Here is an 18,538-nt window from a genome sequence, read left to right as displayed (position 1 = left end):
TTGCACGTCATGCAGAAGTTGAGCAACATTATGCTGGGAGCCACGCGAAACGATATTGCTTCCGATGCTTATTATCAGGGAAGGGGTTAAATGGATGCCATAGAGGAAGCCAATTTGCGCTTTGCTACCTAACGTTACAGCGACGACTTTTTGCGCTGCGAGCGCTGTTTAGCGAAGGGAAATAAGACTATTGATCCTGACTATTCTGTGTACAAAGTAAGAAAAGTAGGAAAGACGTTCAAGGAGTAGTGAAATACCCCTTTAGTGCTCTGCTAAGCTGTACCTGGTTCAATGAAATGATATGGTATGAATCGTGGTAAGGTAATGTCCTAATATCTAGACGCTTGAGGCTGTGGTTACAGTGGTTGCGTTTTCTTACGAACTATTTATCGTACGAGTGAGACAAGTCCAGACAGAAAGAAAACTCATCCACTGTAACTACAGTTTAAATATCAAATGTCTCAATTAGTGAACATCCTAAAAATGCATGTCCCGACTGTACAATTGCATTCTGTAGTTGTATATGCTATTTTCTCTCCTTTAAGGCTACTTCGTGGTACCATTTTCATTTGTTTTTATTAGATACATTAAACTGTTATTTGAAACTATTTTTATAAAGTTATTTGAGACCATTTGAAAGTGCCTAATTTTAAAAAGCTTGTACTGCGCTTCAACTTTAACGAAGGTATTTATACAAAAAAGAAATTTTTCCAGGACGCAATTTAGTCTTTCTACGAAGGCAGATCACTTTGACCATATCTAAAAATAGATAATATTTGGGAATTATCCTATGCCACATTGTAGATAATAAAATCTAGTTTACAAACTGTCAGCAATGGCATCCAGTTATCTAGAAGAGGTTCAGAAATAGCGAATATATCCATCATTCTGTAAACTTTTTGTACTAAGAAGAATATCCTCCAAAAAAAAGCAGACTGTTTCACTGAATCAATTATCTATAAAAAATATTCCCAGACATTACTTATTCTTAGACGTGGTCAAGGTGGTCTATCCTCTTAAGTTCCAGACTAGAAGATCCCCATGAAATGAGACCCGTAGACGAAGTGGTCCAGGGTTTGCCTCCTCGTTAGCTATTTTCTGTTGTCTAATGACTCCTACTTTCCGTTGATCGGACTCCCTCGATTTCACTAGCTGTTGCTAAACATGGATCGTGATCCCAGGAAGCTCGACCGCTGAAAGAATCGTGGCTTGTTAGTCGTTGGTTACCTAATACGAGCCACCGGTGATAATGACACGTTGCGCGGCGAGTTCGATCTTTTTGCTTGGCTCTCACTACGCATGAATGGCCACGAACGAGCATGGCAATGGCTTCATTGTTAGATCGTTAGACGCACGCGACGCTGGCCGTGTTCTATTGCGCCAGCCGCGAATTTGCTGACGGCCGAACACAATGAAGCTGATGCATTTCGTCTGTCTCCGACTGAAAGAGGATTCCGCTGGTAAAACTGGGAGGATCGATCATCCCATTCGGCCGTTTTGTCTAACTGTAGCTGGAAGTGTCGCGTATATAGAAGCAGAGCAGGAAGTGGAAGACCGATAATGGAATTGAGATGATTAATTTCGACAGAGAATAGAGGAGTAGATAAGCAGACAGTTTTATGGGGAAACGTGTGTAGAATAGAAGCTTTAAGGTCAATGGTATAATCGGAATGTTATTATGTTAATTCGTAGATTTGATAATTATGTTGTCCCAGTTCAAACGTGTTCGTGGACTTCCAATTAACGAAACACAGTTGTACGCTTATAAAATAACGAGGACAGCCTGCTTGCAACTTACTTAGTGGTTATTCTGGGAAGTTATATCGCGCGGAGCAGTTACCAATTACAAAACAACTCAATTTCCCTAAGTAAATTGTCCCACACTTTGTTGCCTCCTTAGTGAACCACGTTGTTTCAGTAGATTCAATTGATGAGGCAGCACAAAGGAAACCCAGCTGAAATGCACCATCGATCGGTAATCCAACTTCTATCATTTGCAGTTCTCATGTCTAAAACATCAGTTAAATTAGATCTGTTCTAAACGATGCTTGTTAATTATTCGCGACCACCCCTGTGGTCGGTCAATGAGTAGATTCAGGATTCTCGAGAATGGACTGTGATCACAGATCTCCATCTTTTTATAGTTAACTCTAGAGAAAATCTAGACTCTTCCAAAATAAATGAATTGGTTGTAGGTTCAAAATAGAGACCCCCAATATTATGCCAAAGAAAGCTATTATCAAAAAGCTTTTCTTTTAAAATGGAACAAAATAATTAACAAGAAAAAGCTGTTATAGTTAAGAATTTCATTTATAACAAAAAGTAGGTACTCTTTTACCCATTTCAATCCCCTTTCTAAGGGTGCTACGTAGACACACCTCGTGTGCCTCATGCATAATCCGCCACTGATCATTCCCCAAAGACTCTAAACATTCTCTCCAAATTGCCTATAACATTTCAGCACCCAGACGGAGGAAGCCAGTCGAGGCGTCCCAAAACCATGCCCAGATCCTGATCGCGGATCGGCACGGGCCCCGCAGGGGTGGAGAGGCGAGCGGAAGCATCGTGGCGGATCACCGCGGGCCGACGGAGCCGCGGTAGCTGGCGTGTGGACCTGGGGGAGGCTGGAGAATGAGCATGTTCAGCATACTGCGTAGAAATTGGGCACTACGGGTGTCGGTGGTGCTCAACATCTGCGTGTTGCTCTACGTGTGCGCCCACTTCGGCTCCTCCGGGCCCTGGATCGAGGAACCGCCGACGAACTGGGCGGCGCCGCTGCAATCGGAGACTTTTGGCGCCATCGACCTGGTGAACGGCACCCAAAAAGGCGCCACCCTGTCAGCCGTGCCCGCGACGAAGGATGGCAAGGGTGCCCGCGGTGGTAACGTGACCAGCCTGGCCAGGGCGAGACTCCTCACCACGAGGCCGACGCCCAATGAGGCCAAGGTCGAGCCTGTGGACAAGGATCATCGGCACAATCAGACGGTAAGCTGGTTTACTTTCGCCCTCGTTGTGTGGGCGACTGACTTTCGGTCAAGAGGGTCTGCAGGAGAGCTTGCAGAGGTCTAGAGACGGCATTGGCGTAGCAGCCGCGGCTAGGGAAGTACTCTTTCAGGAGTTCGAGGCTCTGATACTCTGCGGCGCCTGGTTTTTGCGACTCTTTCTCCTTTTAAAACCAAGTAGCTGCACTTCAGTCTAGGGATACAGCCACTTCGGGTTAAAGGATACTTACTGGGATAGTGAGGCATAAAGATGGGCTCAGAGATAGAAGGAGGCAGGAGTGTAGAGGTAGCGTGGGAGTATGGGGGAGAAGGTTATAGATATATTGGGATGCTGGAATGGAGGGATAAAGAAGCTTAGATATTTTATTAGTGTACAGGGGTATGAGAATATAGAAACACAGGAATATAGCAGAATATAGGGTGATAGAGGTAGAGCGTTATAGGGATGTGCAGATGTAAAGTTATATGGTTACAAGGCTACAAGGACATAGATGTGAGGCTGTGAGGACTATGTGGGTGTAGAAATATGAGGACATAGAATTATAGGAATTATACATATAGGGAATGAGAATATAGAACTGAGGAGGAAGATAGAAATGTATAAAAGTGGGTTTTATGAAAAAATATAGAAACATGCAAAAATACTTATTAGTGAAACACAAAAGATTAATATGTGTGCATATGTAGATGTACATATGTATTATATGTATATTATATAGAAATAGAAATATAATAAGAATAGAATATCTGACTAATTCTAGAAATAAGGTAATATTTCTGGATAATAATTTTATGGACATTAAAGTAGAGACACTATGAACTTATTTGCACACAAATAGACATATACAAGCGTTACTACATGTATAGAACTACAAGAGTACTTATCTAAATGTCAAAGATATAAGAACATGGAGCTATAGACACCTATAGATATCGCGATTGAAAGATTTAACACTATAAAGGTGTACACGATATCATTACCAGTAAAACTATTTCTGTACCACCTAAAACGGTTCTACATACACGTATCTAATTACACATATTAGAAGTTAGATAAATACACTCAAGAAAATAATTAAAAGATTGTCAACATAATATCCATTAATAATTAATAGAATTATTGGATATAAACTGTTTCTACGAATGATTTAAAAACACATAAATAGTTAATGTTAGTTCTTGACAAACACCTAAATACTATCGAACAGCAGAGGACTTATAAAATCGATCTCATCCTGAACAAATTTGAAATCAGGAATGAATCCTCGCTCGTTTCTTGTGAATGCCCCTGTCACGTTTTAGTCATAGATATTACAAGATTATAGACAAAGGAAGCGGTTCAATGGACAAATCCATCCTCTTATCCACGTTTTATCGTATTTTTCGACCAATGATATACATGTAGCAGCTGACGTCATAGCTTTTATTTCTCGACGCGAAACCTTTCAGTTGGATACTATTTTCGCTAAAATAACGCAATTACAAAGAATATCTCCTGTCATCGCCGAGAGAATGCGTGCCAACAGAACTTGGGTTACAACAGTGACAATGTCTGCTCACATAAAATTCCTCGAGTCGACTTATCGCACAGATTGTATTGTAGGGAGTCGTTCCGCTTTGATCAACTGATCAACGTATGTCCCAAAATTCGCTGAACCTGACTCTTACACGCTTACACATTCCTCCAGATAAAAAGTGGTTAGCTTTGGCCTGGTTACTGATCATCGGACAAGATTTCTTTCTTTTCATGCGGGTCGAATTTATAAGCGATTGCATCTGCATCGTCGTATCGCGAAGTGAATTAAAGAACTAGGACAGTTATCCTGGTAATCTTACTGTTATGAGAAATTAGGAAAATGAACAAAATCCATAGTAATCTTCATAGTCTCGAAATTACTTTCTGGAGAAATTATCTTCATTGAACATATTGAATACCTTACAAAAAACACTCAATTGATGATGGATTATGCATAAATTCTTTATATTAATCAAGGAACTATAAAACTCACTACAATATGCTTAAAGAATGTTGTTGATAATTGATTTTAAAATTAGCTATAGTGTTTTTTTGGGTTTTAAGTGTTAGAATATTTCTAAATGAATAAAGAGAGCTCTTCATTAAAAAATGTGTTAGAAAGTTTTTTAATTAAATAAAATTGAATGACTTACAGTTAATTAGGCAGTGTTTTACACTCAGGCAGTCAGATAGACAAAAGTTTTTAAGCTCTAGAAAAACGCTAACTTCAACCAAAATGGGGGCTCAATTGTTTGTAGTGGTTAATACTTGTCTCTAACAAGTTCCAAGTTCCAAGAGATGATTATATAACGAGGGGTTACTTTATTTTCTTAGCAAATTAGAAAAGAGTCGGCTAAACAAGAGCTTATTTTCTCGGAAGAAAACATGTAATGGTGACAAACATGTAATGACTCTTGATCATACGTATTTTTCCACGAAGAGAAAAGCTGCCTATATTCATTTAAGAACGTTCCAGTAGTCAAAGTCCCAAAAATTCTGATTATGGATTTGCACAAAAATAGAATCAGTTTCTAAGTCACCTGTCAATAATCCTTCTTTTCATATAAAAATATCTATGCCACTTGTTCAATTGAACAGTCTTCCAAGTCAGATCTTTGAAAACCTATTGATCCCCAATGTCCACTTGGCTTCACTAACAATAAGCTAATTGACAGTAAACTAGAACCCACCTACGACAGCTACTTCCTCGGCCTCTCTGAAGGCATCAGTTTTAGGAGCCCCAGGCACGCGAGGCATCAAAAATTAAAACTCAGCAAAGAGTCCTATTACAACAGCTCCTCCAAACAGCCTCAAAAAATTACATCACCGTGAAACTGAACCTGGCAGCGCCTCCACCTCCTGCACAGCTTAATATTTCAGCCGCGAAAGTTCCACCTGCAGTCCAGTCCACCTGTCCCTTTCAGTTCCCTCTTTCAACATACAAAATTGAAGCGAACGCTTTTAGCCCTGGCTCACCCCAGCTCTTTAGCGTCTCTAGACCTTTCCTCCCTTTCCGTCCGTGCAACCCAGTGACCCGTTAGGACCCGGTTAAAGGGTCAACTCGATTCTCCATCGCGTCGTCAATTAACCGTTGGCTCGTCTCGTTAAGGTGAAGAACGGCACGCCGATCGCCCGACCAGTGATGAGCCTGAAAGAGGCCATACCCTGCAACGAGAAGTCTGTGGAGCCGAGGAGAGCGCAGCGGGGCGATTACTGGGTCCTCTACAATTACGTGCCGATGAGCATGGCGGTGAGATGCTGGGAGAGCGTGACGTACACCACGCACGCGGACTACACGTTCCTGGACAATCTGGAGCCCCTCCTGGAGCGGTGGATGGCGCCGATATCGATCGCGATGCACGCTCCTGGCACAGACTTCGCGGCGACCCTCGACGCCATCAAGTACTCGAGAAACTGTGGCAGCCATCTGGTCTCCCAGCTGGTCACCTTCCACGTCTTCTTCAGCAGCAAGCACGTGCCAAAAGTGGTAAATACTATCGGAGAGCGACCTTCCGCCTCCCTTCACTCGCGGCTACCCTAGATAGCTTCTTGCCTCCTACTCTGGCTTCTTAAAGAGAAATTTCAGCACTGATCCTCATCGATTTTATTCAAATTTGGCAGGATTGTCGGTTTATTTGTACAATAATTGTAACTAAAATTATTGTAGCTGTAAATGCCCAGTCAATTATGAAAAAATGAATGTAATGTTTTGAAAAATTGCTTGGTCCGCTACATTTGAGTGGTAAAGCGCTCAAACCAATGGTAACTGCGGCGTGGCGGCAAATATTTCAATTTCGATTTTACTATTGTTGTACATTTAGATAAGCTTGCTAAATTTCATTAAAATTGATGAGGATTAGTACTGAAATTTCTGTTGTTAGTGAATGTTGCTGAACTCTGGGGCGGCGTGTTGGTGACCAGGATAGAGGAGGAATGCAAAATAGAAATCTTCTCCGTATTTTTCTGATTTTTTTTCTTCTTTTTTTTTCTTAAGATGTTGCACATGAATTATGGTGTTCAGGATTTTAATGCTTTGGAGGCTGATTGGTTTGGTATTCGTTAGTAGAAAGAAATTATATCCCTTAATTACGGAGGTAGTTTGTAGTAGCATATACTGTTTGGAAGTTGCTTCTGAATCAGCTGATTGGATTGTTTAATGAGGGATGAGGGATACTTTAAAAGGCTTGGATGCCACATAAAACACTCACAAAGTTAATTAAAATTGTTAGTTAAAATGTGATCCATTTTTTTTTATTATACAGAGGTATGCATAGATTCTGTAGTAATCACCAGTCATTTCACTATAATATTAGAAATTACTTCTCTAACATTTCATCATTAAATATTCAACATTTGAAAGCTAAATTATCTCTGAAATAAAAAATTCAGGACCTTGGTCACTTCAATTGATAGAATAGAAATTACAATGCTATACTAGACTGAAAAAAAAAGTAGTTGCAGTTCACGGTTGACGATAACTAAAACAGTATTCTTGCTAGCTTTTCCATTAGATTTTAACTGAAAAATGAATAATTTTCTTAGCTGAGTTTTACATAACATTAAAAAGATTGTTCGAAGCTTTAGGGCTTTAGGGTATAATTATTAATGATTTCTAATTGACTATCTCTTTAAGGATGAATGTTTTCTATGTAACGAAAGTATATGCTCGAAATATATAATCCATCTTTTCCCATAAAATTAAAAAAGTAATTGACAATAGAAAAGTTCATTATACAATTATTAAATAGTGAAATAAATATGCAATAGTCTCCAACAGGAAAGTTGAAAAAATGAATCAAAATGAAAGGTAGGGAAAGTACCAATTGGATGCAAGAACCAGTTAGAAATTGATAGGGATACGTATCTACTTATTTATTTCTCTTTTGAATGCGCAATCTCACTTTTAAAAGGAAATTGATCTAAACATAGCATAGTACGTATCTCTGCATGTATAATTATAATACAAAATGGCGTCTTTGAAATACTTACTGCACCTGCAAACTTGTGTTTAAATTAATTATACACGTACAACAAATTAATAACAGTATTTCACTGTATAGAAGCGTGATTGCAGAAGATAGATTCCTTCCATGATTATTGTACTTCCTGAGCGCATGATCCTGTCTATATTACCATTCCATTTCATATTTCATTAGATTAGAAGGGAATTTGTAGAGAATATATGCTGCTATGTATTACTGTTTAAAAATTTCTTCTAATTTTCTATATTAAAGAAACTGTGAGAAAGAAACGAATTTTAAGCCTTTTCATTACATAAAAAAAAAATCAATAAGCAACTTCTACCATCCTTACATAAAGATGCTATACTATTAATAGGATTAGTATACTGTAAGGCAGTGAGGAATTTAACTACAGTGCCTAAGATTTGCTTAATTTGTTAAAAATAGGTACCCCCAACTGAGAAAGTTATGACTGATACATACAACTGCACGCTGGGACCGCCGTGGGTGAACGTCACGCTTTCAAAGATGTATAAAAATGAGAAGAAGCTGCTGTACCCTGTGAACGTTGGCCGTAACATAGCACGCGAATCCGCGCCGACGTTCTACGTATTTGCCAGTGATATTGAACTCTATCCCAACCCAAATTTGCCCATGAAGTTCCTTGACATGATTAGGAGAAGAGACCAACCTGCTCTTTACAAGCCTAATCCAAAAGTTTTTGTATTATCTATCTTTGAAGTGGATGGGAAGAGTCAACCACCTAATAATAAAACGCATTTGGTAAGTTATAGTTTAGTTGAGTACTGTTTGTAACACCTTGAATATGTTACTTCTACATTGAAGAAGGAAGAAATTTGCAACACTTTCTTAATAGACAGAAATGAGAAAATTATGATTGAGTCATGTTGATATTAACTTTGACAGTAATTATCTAGTTATTCATTTGGACAAATTCAATTTAAAGTTTAATATGAGCGAAATTAAAAGAGCAGTCATTTTTGGTCAAAAAATAGTCGATTTTTGAACCATTACAATTTCATGACAAAAATCGTACAGTAGTTTATCTAGAATGATTTTAAACGGTAAGGTCTCCACTTTTACTTCTCTGAATTGAGTTTCACCGAAGTTGCTTCTGTATTAGAAAGCGGGACAGGAAAGCGAAGATCTACAATTTTTTAGCCAAAAATTAATAATACTTAGGTTTTACTGCAGAGTGTATTATTTAGTACTATTATATTGTACACTTACATCCTTCAATATTAAGTCTCAAGAAAACTATGTAAGGATCTTAGCAATGAATAAACGTACATGTATAGAGGATCAGTCCATTCACATTTGACATTTGAGCAAAGTAGTGAACTTGATGGCAATTAAATGCGCGTAAAAGATTGCATAGCGTCTGCACAGTAACCGGCAATGCGTTAGATGACACGAACCCGAGGGTCATTTAATCAGCGAAGCTTCCTTTGACCGTGGACCTTGCTACAGACAATTAATACCGTCACTGTGAAGTACAACTGGCCAGCGGACGCACCTTTATAAAATATTAAATTTAATTCTGTCAATTTGATAAAGCTTCAGTTTCACTTTCAATTTAATAGATGCAATCTTATTTCATTATAGCTATAACGTTTCCATGAGTTTCTAAATTCACTTGAACAGTAAGATATATATGTGACAGGTGTTTCAACAAATTATTTTTCAAAGTTTAAATATTTAAGCTATAATGTGTAATTGATTTTTTTATAGTTCATATAATTGCAAATATAAAAGATTTTTGTTGTTTTCTTCTTCTAGATTCAAATGTTGAAGGCTGGTACAGCCATCCCTTTCCACAAAAAACTGTGCTCTGGATGCCATAATGTTCCTCGTAGCAAGGAATGGCAAGAAGCACCGGAAACTGAGGATCTCCATATATTTCATGTTGGCAAACGAACAGGCAGTTTCGTTCACTGGGAACCGATTTTTATCGGAACCAATAACGATCCTCTGTACGACGAGAGACTCAGCTGGGAGGGAAAAAGTGATAAAATGACACAGGTACAATCCAAATATATTCTGATACGAAATTAAGAAAATCGTGTAATGAAAATTCAACATACATTGTAGAATAGTTTAGCAATGTACTATGTTAAATTATTTTATGTATGTCTACAAAAATAACGTAAGAAGATGAAATGTAGAAAAATAAGAACACATAAAGATAGGTGATCCTATTTTGGTAAAATATTCTTCTCTTGATAAGGATGAAAGAAAGTCATACAATGGTAACTCTGGCGTAAGTCAGAATCGTACTACCCCTAGTAAAAGATCTCGATCAAACGCAACAGTACGAAATTATTTAAAAATATTGTAGTTTTTGAAAATGTAAAATACTACTATACCAAACTTATCTAGTATTCCCATATGTTTTATATTCATAAGTAGCATTTTACATTTCAAACCCTTAAATATTTTTTAATATCTCGAATTTCGTTCACGTCATCTTATTGCTTATAAAAAACAACTCATGTTGTATACTTATCATTTTTTTCTATCTGAATTAGTTTTTGAGATATTTACAAAAATGTATTTCCCACTACTTTGGGAGTAGTTTTCATCCCCTAAACATGAATATCAGCAATTAAAAAAGATAGGTGTCTAATATTTTTCCATGCTCTACTCGTAAATCAAGTTTCATAAAAATTGGAAGATGACAGCAACACTGTATAAAACATAGAAAACTTCCTTCCCAAGATATAGACACTTTTTGTTTATGATGGAATATATTAGTTACACAATATAAATGAAATTTCCAGGAGCAACTAGTAATTTTCTATCGCTTTCTCTGATTCAGGGTTACGCTCTATGCGTTCTCGACTACGATTTCCTCATTTTGGACAACGCGTTCCTAGTTCATCGACCGGGCATCAAGATCTTCAAGAAAGATCCCCATCGTGAGATGCTTACCGCGAAAACGAACGCTCTAATAAAAAAAATCATCGTACCAGAACTAAAAATTCTTTATGGAACACGAAAGGGTTGTGCCGTGTAGCCCGTGGAGATTCGAGCACGCCACGTGCTCCAGAAGAATTTCCTTGTGAATCAGAAACGCCTGAGGCCATCCTTGACGTCGGGAAGAACTGAAGCACAGCAGAACATGAGCAAAGCTTGTGATAAATTTCTTCTGATTACGCATAGCTTCAGGGATCATGTTCATGTGTGTTCCTCGAGCTTTTTCAGTGATAAAGGAAACTTAAAAAAATATTCATTGTGATTCGTGGACATTGTTCAAATGATACCAATTGACTGGTTCCGAAAGTATATGTGCATGTATACATTTTCGGTTGCATTCCGAGAACTGGCCTCACTTTACAATCCAACTTCTCCTATAATCGTTAGTTCCTGCAACGGGTTATGCATCACGTCTTCATTTCTCTCATCGCTGACTTCTTTGCAGTACAAAAGTGTGATGGCAGCATATAGACAGAAAGAAAATATAATGGTATCAACTGGTGCACAGACTCATTCTTATGGTATGAGTGTAAAACTGTTTCTTATGATGACCGTGTTCTCTTTCTATTATGAAAGATTCTTGTACGTATTTTTCACCTGGTATGTGTTAAGGAGTATGGTTGTACATATTAGCCTGTTTGAAATGGTGCCTCCTATACGTCTATACGTCTGTAAGATTGTCATGATTTTCAGAGATCGTGTGCATTTTATCTCATTCCATAATTTTTACATCTGTTACATCTTTTCATTGACAAGGATGAAGCGAATAAATGTGACATTGACATGCAACTTGTGCATGCGAAGGTATGCCAAATTGTCTATACATTCAATACTCTAATGAATCTTATCGATTACTGTATTTAAATATTAGATTATCTCATAAATAATGCTGTTTTCTGTTTTACATTTTAATTCAGAAAATTAAGAATTCTTTGAAGAGCCTTAAAATAATTTGCTATATAGGACACAGTGGTAGAATGTAATATTCAACAGAGCTGTAACTAAAAATACTAGTACACATTAAGTATTTTACGAATAAAATGATTTTTGGAAGCATTATTTATAAGATAACTTAATATATGATCCTTTAATTATTTTTGGTAACTGATATCGTAATTAATATAAATCTTTCACGTAAAATTTTAACTTAAAAAATCTTAGATGTTTTCAATTCGTATTTCTGTGATTCTGAAACTCAACTATGCTTTTCAACACATAATAACTCAGTTTGGAATACTATTTGCAATTTACTTCACTGCCGTACTTCCCATTTCAAAATTTCATTTTAATTCAATGCATTTATACTTCACAACTTTATGTATTTGAGTTGATGTATTACAATATCTAATTCACGTGTTAGCACTAAAAAAAATATTATATATCTGTTAAAAGAGACATGCAATTGCAACACACAGTTAGTTATACACAGAATTTTCTTCGATTGATCTAGTAATTTAGTTTGATTCTTCAACAAATAAGAAAAATCAAACAGGGACTATTTATAAATCAAGGAACATTTTGCTCTCCAAGACTGAGGAATATTTGATAACAGTTTACTAGGATACACTATCCTAAAACATTCAAATAATTACCACGTCGAGTCATTAGTTATTTAATGATACTTTGATTAGTGTGAGAATTGGTGCTTCCAGTGACAGTAATCATTAACAATAATCATGGAAAGAATTGTCTTATTGATTTTCAAAAGAACTGAATTGTTCTGTATATTACATAATCTTACAGTAGATGTTAAGTAAAAGCAAATGAAAGTCTTGCAATTCCATTCAGAACGTATGTAATTGTTTTGCATGATTTGATTATTTCCCATGGAATTATAAAAAATACGGCATTGTGAAACATTGTATATTATGTGCTGATATACTTTCTCAATTATTGTTGAAAACAGTAACGTGTAAAACACGTACAAATGTTGATAAAAGAAAGCTAACACGCGAAAGATTTCTTACGCAATTACAGTTTAACGTATTATTATAAGGTCGACTATTAATTCTTCTCAGAGTACCATAAATTGTATGTGGAAAAGAAATGTATATAAATATATACATATAGACCTTCAAATTTAAGTATACATAAATATGCTGTAAGTAATACTATTTTACACAATTGACTAGGAACTGAATATGGGTTTTAATTTGTTAAAATAGAAAATGTACTGACTTGGAGAGTTCGACAAACCCAAACTTTATAAATCGTAGAGTAGCTATTTTGTATATTGTACAGATTGTAATCTACAATACCGTTCTGATTTTTATTGAACTAATGAATACAATAATCAAACAAGTGAATATTGTCGAACAGACCATGATAGTAATTGAGTGAGATAACAAAAGATGTGCATGAATGGACATCTCTGAGAGTACTCTTATGAGTCGAACAATCAAACCACTGTTTTAGATGAATAAATTTCTAATTCATTCATTCATTTCCCCAAAGAATTATGTTTTTCACTGTGAGTACTATCAGTGATGTAATACATACACGGTTTACATACACTTGTATTCATATTTTTTTTATCACCGCCCCGAGTAATTTAAAAGGCTACAGGTGTACGTACATACTTTCAAGATAATAAAACTAGAAGAACTAATGGGGTCAGTTAGGAACATGTCAGGGCATGTTTATTAAGAATATTTTGGCAAAGGGGGAATGCTGACTCATTTTTTTGTGATAACCTTAGGGCACAAACTAATTACTAGTCGTATAATTATGCTTTTACTAGCTGTAAGGAGTTCATGTTTTATGCTAGTGCATAATTGTTTAGCAAACATATGTATATTTTACCATCATGGCCAAGAAAATTTAATTTTTGTATTTTTTTAAATTCATTTTTAATTTCTTACAAAAAAAAATTATTTGGAGAACATTAAAGTAATCAAATTTTGTTCTAGACTTTCAGGGATATACTTTAGTATACAGTAAAATAGTATGTTTCTTATTGAAATAATAATTTCAAACAATGAAAGAAAATATTTTTTAATTAAGGGAATGTAAAAGAAAGTAAATATGTTAAATTGTAGTTTCTAATTAATTGAAACAAAACCTCCTTATTTGCAGAAAGTATACATACATTGGGGACACGGGTCAATACAATTTTAATTTACATAAAGTGTTATTGCTAATTTGTTCATAAATTGTAACTATAACTTAAACATATAAAAAGAATTTGTTAACATTATCTTCACTTTAGAAACCTTTTATTTCTGTATATAACTATAATTGTATATAATTTGTCAGTTGTCCCATAAAAATACAAATTTTATATTTTCAGGAATACAAATGATCTAAAAATTAAATATTTTCATATCCACAAACACTAAATAATATTACACTAGCAATTACTCTTTTATAAAATGGAATTCTTTCGCAGTGTAAGTTCCTTTAGTCCTCTTGCCTCCCTTTTTTAATTTTTCGGGGCTGTGCGACCTCGTGTGACGATTGCTCGTTAATAATAATAATGTGTATTCTGTGCCTTATTGTCTTTGACACAATGTGTATGAGTGTGGGTTTGGAAATAGTATGTCTGATCAAGAGATGCGCTTAAATGTCGACTCGGTTATAAGAATTAATCACAATAGTTATGAATGAATAACAGATATATTCCAAGGTGCAATAAATCTTTGTAGAATTTATTATTGTAAAAAATGAATTACATTCTTAGTGTATGAAGTTCTTTCATCAGTCATGCTAAAAATTAAAATTTATTTGAAAATATAGTTTGAAGATGTCTATAATATTTAAATAAAAACAGATATACTTAGAATTTATATAATTAATTACGAAATCAGATATAATATATTTAACAAACACAATTTTACAGTAAGAATCTAAGCATATATATATATATAATTTTTGTCTCTATTTTAGACTTGTAATTCATTCTTTTCAGTAATATTTTTTCCACTGATTTATGCCACCTTAGAATTCATTTTTATTACTGTGATTAGATAACTGAATTCGTTATGTAAATCAAATTTACTTATTATGTGTCTTTTGTAAAGATAAGAAGAGGAGAAATCTTTCACATAGGAGACAGTTTCTCCTTTCATTTGCATTCGATCTTTTATTGATACCTTGACTTTAATGAATTTAATTCTTCTGTGCTGCAACATTTTATAAAGAAGAGCGAAACTGTTTAAGTAACTGTGAATTCTTTGTGGAAAAGGATAAAAATGAGAACGTTGTGCAATGATTGTATTTATTGTAAATACTAATGATAAGAGCTTTCTGTGTCATTACAAAATGTTATTCAATAATGCAAAGCATTCTCATGCAGTTTTAAGTATTCAAGATTCTTTCATTCTTGCACTTTGCTGTGCATTTTGAAATTCACTAAATTCTTGATTTTGAACATCAGCAATAGTTGCACCACGCAACTAAGCATTGTAATGAAAGTTTTCAATAATCAAAATCTATTAATGCCCTTACGAATTTTTATGAGACAAGAATACCCCAAATGTTAAAAATTTCTCTTAAAAAAACACTCTATAAATTACGATTAATGTATACTGATATGAATCTTAGGTTTATAGATCCCATTATTATTTGGCAAATAAGAATAACTTATACAAACTTGAACACTTCTACCTTTGATTACATAAAATTACGTATATGTAATTTAATATCTCAAGAAAAATGATATTCTCTTTTCTTTTGCATTTATTAAATTGTTATAAATCAGTGTGAATGCCATATTTAAATAATGTTTGCAAAAGAAAATGATCGTTTCAACAAAAAGAAAGTATCTTCTACTGATATAAAGTAAATTAATATTTGGCATATATATCAATTATAAATAACATTAACAACATTAATCTTTAAAAAAAAAAGGAGAAACTTTATATCTTCAGAAGTGTATGTATATACGTTAAGTATACTCGTGCAAATGCCTATAAATTATGCTGTGCAATCTCACAAAAGAAATTTGACCTAACTCTGTCTCTGTATATATGTAAAGTTGTATTTTTCCAAATAACAGGATAGAAATATATGAATCGTTTAAGTAATTTTTAAAGAACCTAGTCTCTTCATTGTCACCTACTCAATTAAATAATTAAATTATTTTACAATTGTATCGGTAATTATGAAAGTGGTTGAAGTCAATAATTTAAAAAAGGTTGAATTTATCAGTTATCTTGTAATGTAAATTGATATAACACCAGTAGTAATACTGATAATAATACTGACAATTTACAAGTGTTGCTTCAAAACAAAAGGTATAAATAGTTTGCACGACCGATGTGCTCAGTCGCTCCTGAGATTTCGAAGGGTGCAGGTCGCGGCAATCCTCAGGTAGTTCCTGTGTTACCCTCATGGGAGAGATTAGGATTTGGTGATCCATGTTAAAGATCCATGGGACTTTGGAGGGTACGCCATCCTTGATCAGTGATCAAACCATACGACGCGAGATTCAGCATCCATCAATGGACGTCATCCACTGTCTTAGGTTCACGAATCTAATTACAGGTAAGTTTTACGTTTAAATCATCAATATTAAGTTAAAAAAAAACTGTCACGTTATCGTTTTAGTATTTCTCTTGTTTGTTTTACTCGCATTCATTTCTCGTCTTTGATGAGGCGCTTATCATCCTGTATCGATCTGTTTAGTGATCAGGCAAGGTGACCAACACGTTGGAGCGACGAACGACCGCGATGATGCCAAACGGAAACAATCTGCCGCAGATTTCGCCAAAGTTCCACCCCCTACGCAATCATTGACTGCTTCGACTACAAAAACATGTGATGAGGTTCGCTATTAATGTACTAAAACTAACAATAAGCGTCATCCAGTAATCCATGACCACTTCCCGAATTTATGGAAACATTTAACGATGAACTATTTCAATGATAAGTTATGCAAGTTAAAACTTGACACTTGTACTATATACATGTATCAAACTGTATACTTATTGTGCATAAAACCAAAATAAATGTCATTGTAAAACCAATAATGTGAGTTGACTCATTTATTAAGCCACATTCCTCACACGTTCCTCTATTCCCATCCAAAGATATTCCTTTCCCTATTGGATTGGACCTCCTTGCATATCATGTTCTCCTGATACTTTTGCTCATTTTCGCCAAAATCCAAATTCCATTTCCCGCCAAGTTTTCGAAAGACCTCCTCGCATATCATGTTCTCCTGATACTTTTGCTCATTTTCGCCAAAACCCAAATTTCTTTTCCCGCCAAGTTTTCGAAAGACCTCCTTGCATATCATGTTCTCCTGATACTTTTGCTCAATTTAGCCAAAATCCAGATTCCATTTCCCGCCAAGTTTTCGAAAGACCTCCTCGCATATCATGTTCTCCTGATACTTTTGCTCATTTTCGCCAAAACCCAAATTTCTTTCCCCGCCAAGTTTTCGAAAGACCTCCTCGCATATCATGTTCTCCTGATACTTTTGCTCATTTTCGCCAAAACCCAAATTCCATTTCCTGCCAAGTTTTCGAGAGACCTCCTCGCATATCATGTTCTCCTGATACTTTTGCTCATTTTAGCCAAAACCCAAATTCCACTTCCCGCCAAGTTTTCGAAAGACCACCTCGCATATCATGTTCTCCTGATACTTTTGCTCATTTTCGCCAAAACCCAAATTTCTTTTCCCGCCAAGTTTTCGAAAGACCTCCTTGCATATCATGTTCTCCTGATACTTTTGCTCATTTTAGCCAAAATCCAGATTCCATTTCCCGCCAAGTTTTCGAAATACCTCCTCGCATATCATGTTCTCCTGATACTTTTGCTCATTTTCGCTAAAATCCAGATTCCATTTCCCGCCAAGTTTTCGAAAGACCTCCTTGCATATCATGTTCTCCTGATACTTTTGCTCATTTTAGCCAGAATCCAGATTCCATTTCCCGCCAAGTTTTCGAAAGACCTCCTCGCATATCATGTTCTCCTGATACTTTTGCTCATTTTCGCCAAAACCCAAATTCCATTTCCCGCCAAGTTTTCGAAAGACCTCCTCGCATATCATGTTCTCCTGATACTTTTGCTCATTTTCGCCAAAACCCAAATTCCATTTCCCGCCAAGTTTTCGAAAGACCTCCTCGCATATCATGTTCTCCTGATACTTTTGCTCATTTTCGCCAAAACCCAAATTTCTTTTCCCGCCAAGTTTTCGAAAGACCTCCTTGCATATCATGTTCTCCTGATACTTTTGCTCAATTTAGCCAAAATCCAGATTCCATTTCCCGCCAAGTTTTCGAAAGACCTCCTCGCATATCATGTTCTCCTGATACTTTTGCTCATTTTCGCCAAAACCCAAATTTCTTTTCCCGCCAAGTTTTCGAAAGACCTCCTCGCATATCATGTTCTCCTGATACTTTTGCTCATTTTCGCCAAAACCCAAATTCCATTTCCCGCCAAGTTTTCGAAAGACCTCCTCGCATATCATGTTCTCCTGATACTTTTGCTCATTTTCGCCAAAACCCAAATTTCTTTCCCCGCCAAGTTTTCGAAAGACCTCCTCGCATATCATGTTCTCCTGATACTTTTGCTCATTTTCGCCAAAACCCAAATTCCATTTCCTGCCAAGTTTTCGA

At 35.8% G+C, this 18,538-nt stretch overlaps 1 protein-coding gene and 1 long non-coding RNA gene across 3 annotated transcripts in view; both read left to right on the top strand.

Annotated features, from left to right (window-relative positions):
- Positions 1-12,035, top strand: part of LOC143180970 (beta-1,4-glucuronyltransferase 1) — a 51,198-nt gene extending 39,163 nt beyond the window's left edge. For both annotated transcript variants that reach the window (XM_076381069.1, XM_076381068.1), the window contains 5 exons: positions 2,462-2,985; positions 6,128-6,505; positions 8,427-8,762; positions 9,780-10,022; positions 10,819-12,035. In XM_076381069.1, the coding sequence (XP_076237184.1) occupies positions 2,632-2,985; positions 6,128-6,505; positions 8,427-8,762; positions 9,780-10,022; positions 10,819-11,016 (1,509 nt within the window). In that variant the 5' untranslated portion in view covers positions 2,462-2,631 and the 3' untranslated portion in view covers positions 11,017-12,035. The remainder of the gene's footprint in view (positions 1-2,461; positions 2,986-6,127; positions 6,506-8,426; positions 8,763-9,779; positions 10,023-10,818) is intronic.
- Positions 12,036-12,278: 243 nt separating this feature from the next.
- LOC143180981 (uncharacterized) lies at positions 12,279-16,939 on the top strand. Its single transcript, XR_013002206.1, has 2 exons — positions 12,279-16,460; positions 16,602-16,939. It is a non-coding gene; the product is annotated as an uncharacterized LOC143180981 (long non-coding RNA).
- Positions 16,940-18,538: the final 1,599 nt, after the last annotated feature.

This window comes from Calliopsis andreniformis, chromosome 6 (genome assembly GCF_051401765.1).
Source record: "Calliopsis andreniformis isolate RMS-2024a chromosome 6, iyCalAndr_principal, whole genome shotgun sequence".
NCBI lineage: Eukaryota > Metazoa > Arthropoda > Insecta > Hymenoptera > Andrenidae > Calliopsis > Calliopsis andreniformis.
Note: the sequence above shows the minus strand (reverse complement) of the source record. Positions and strands in the feature narration are given on the sequence as shown.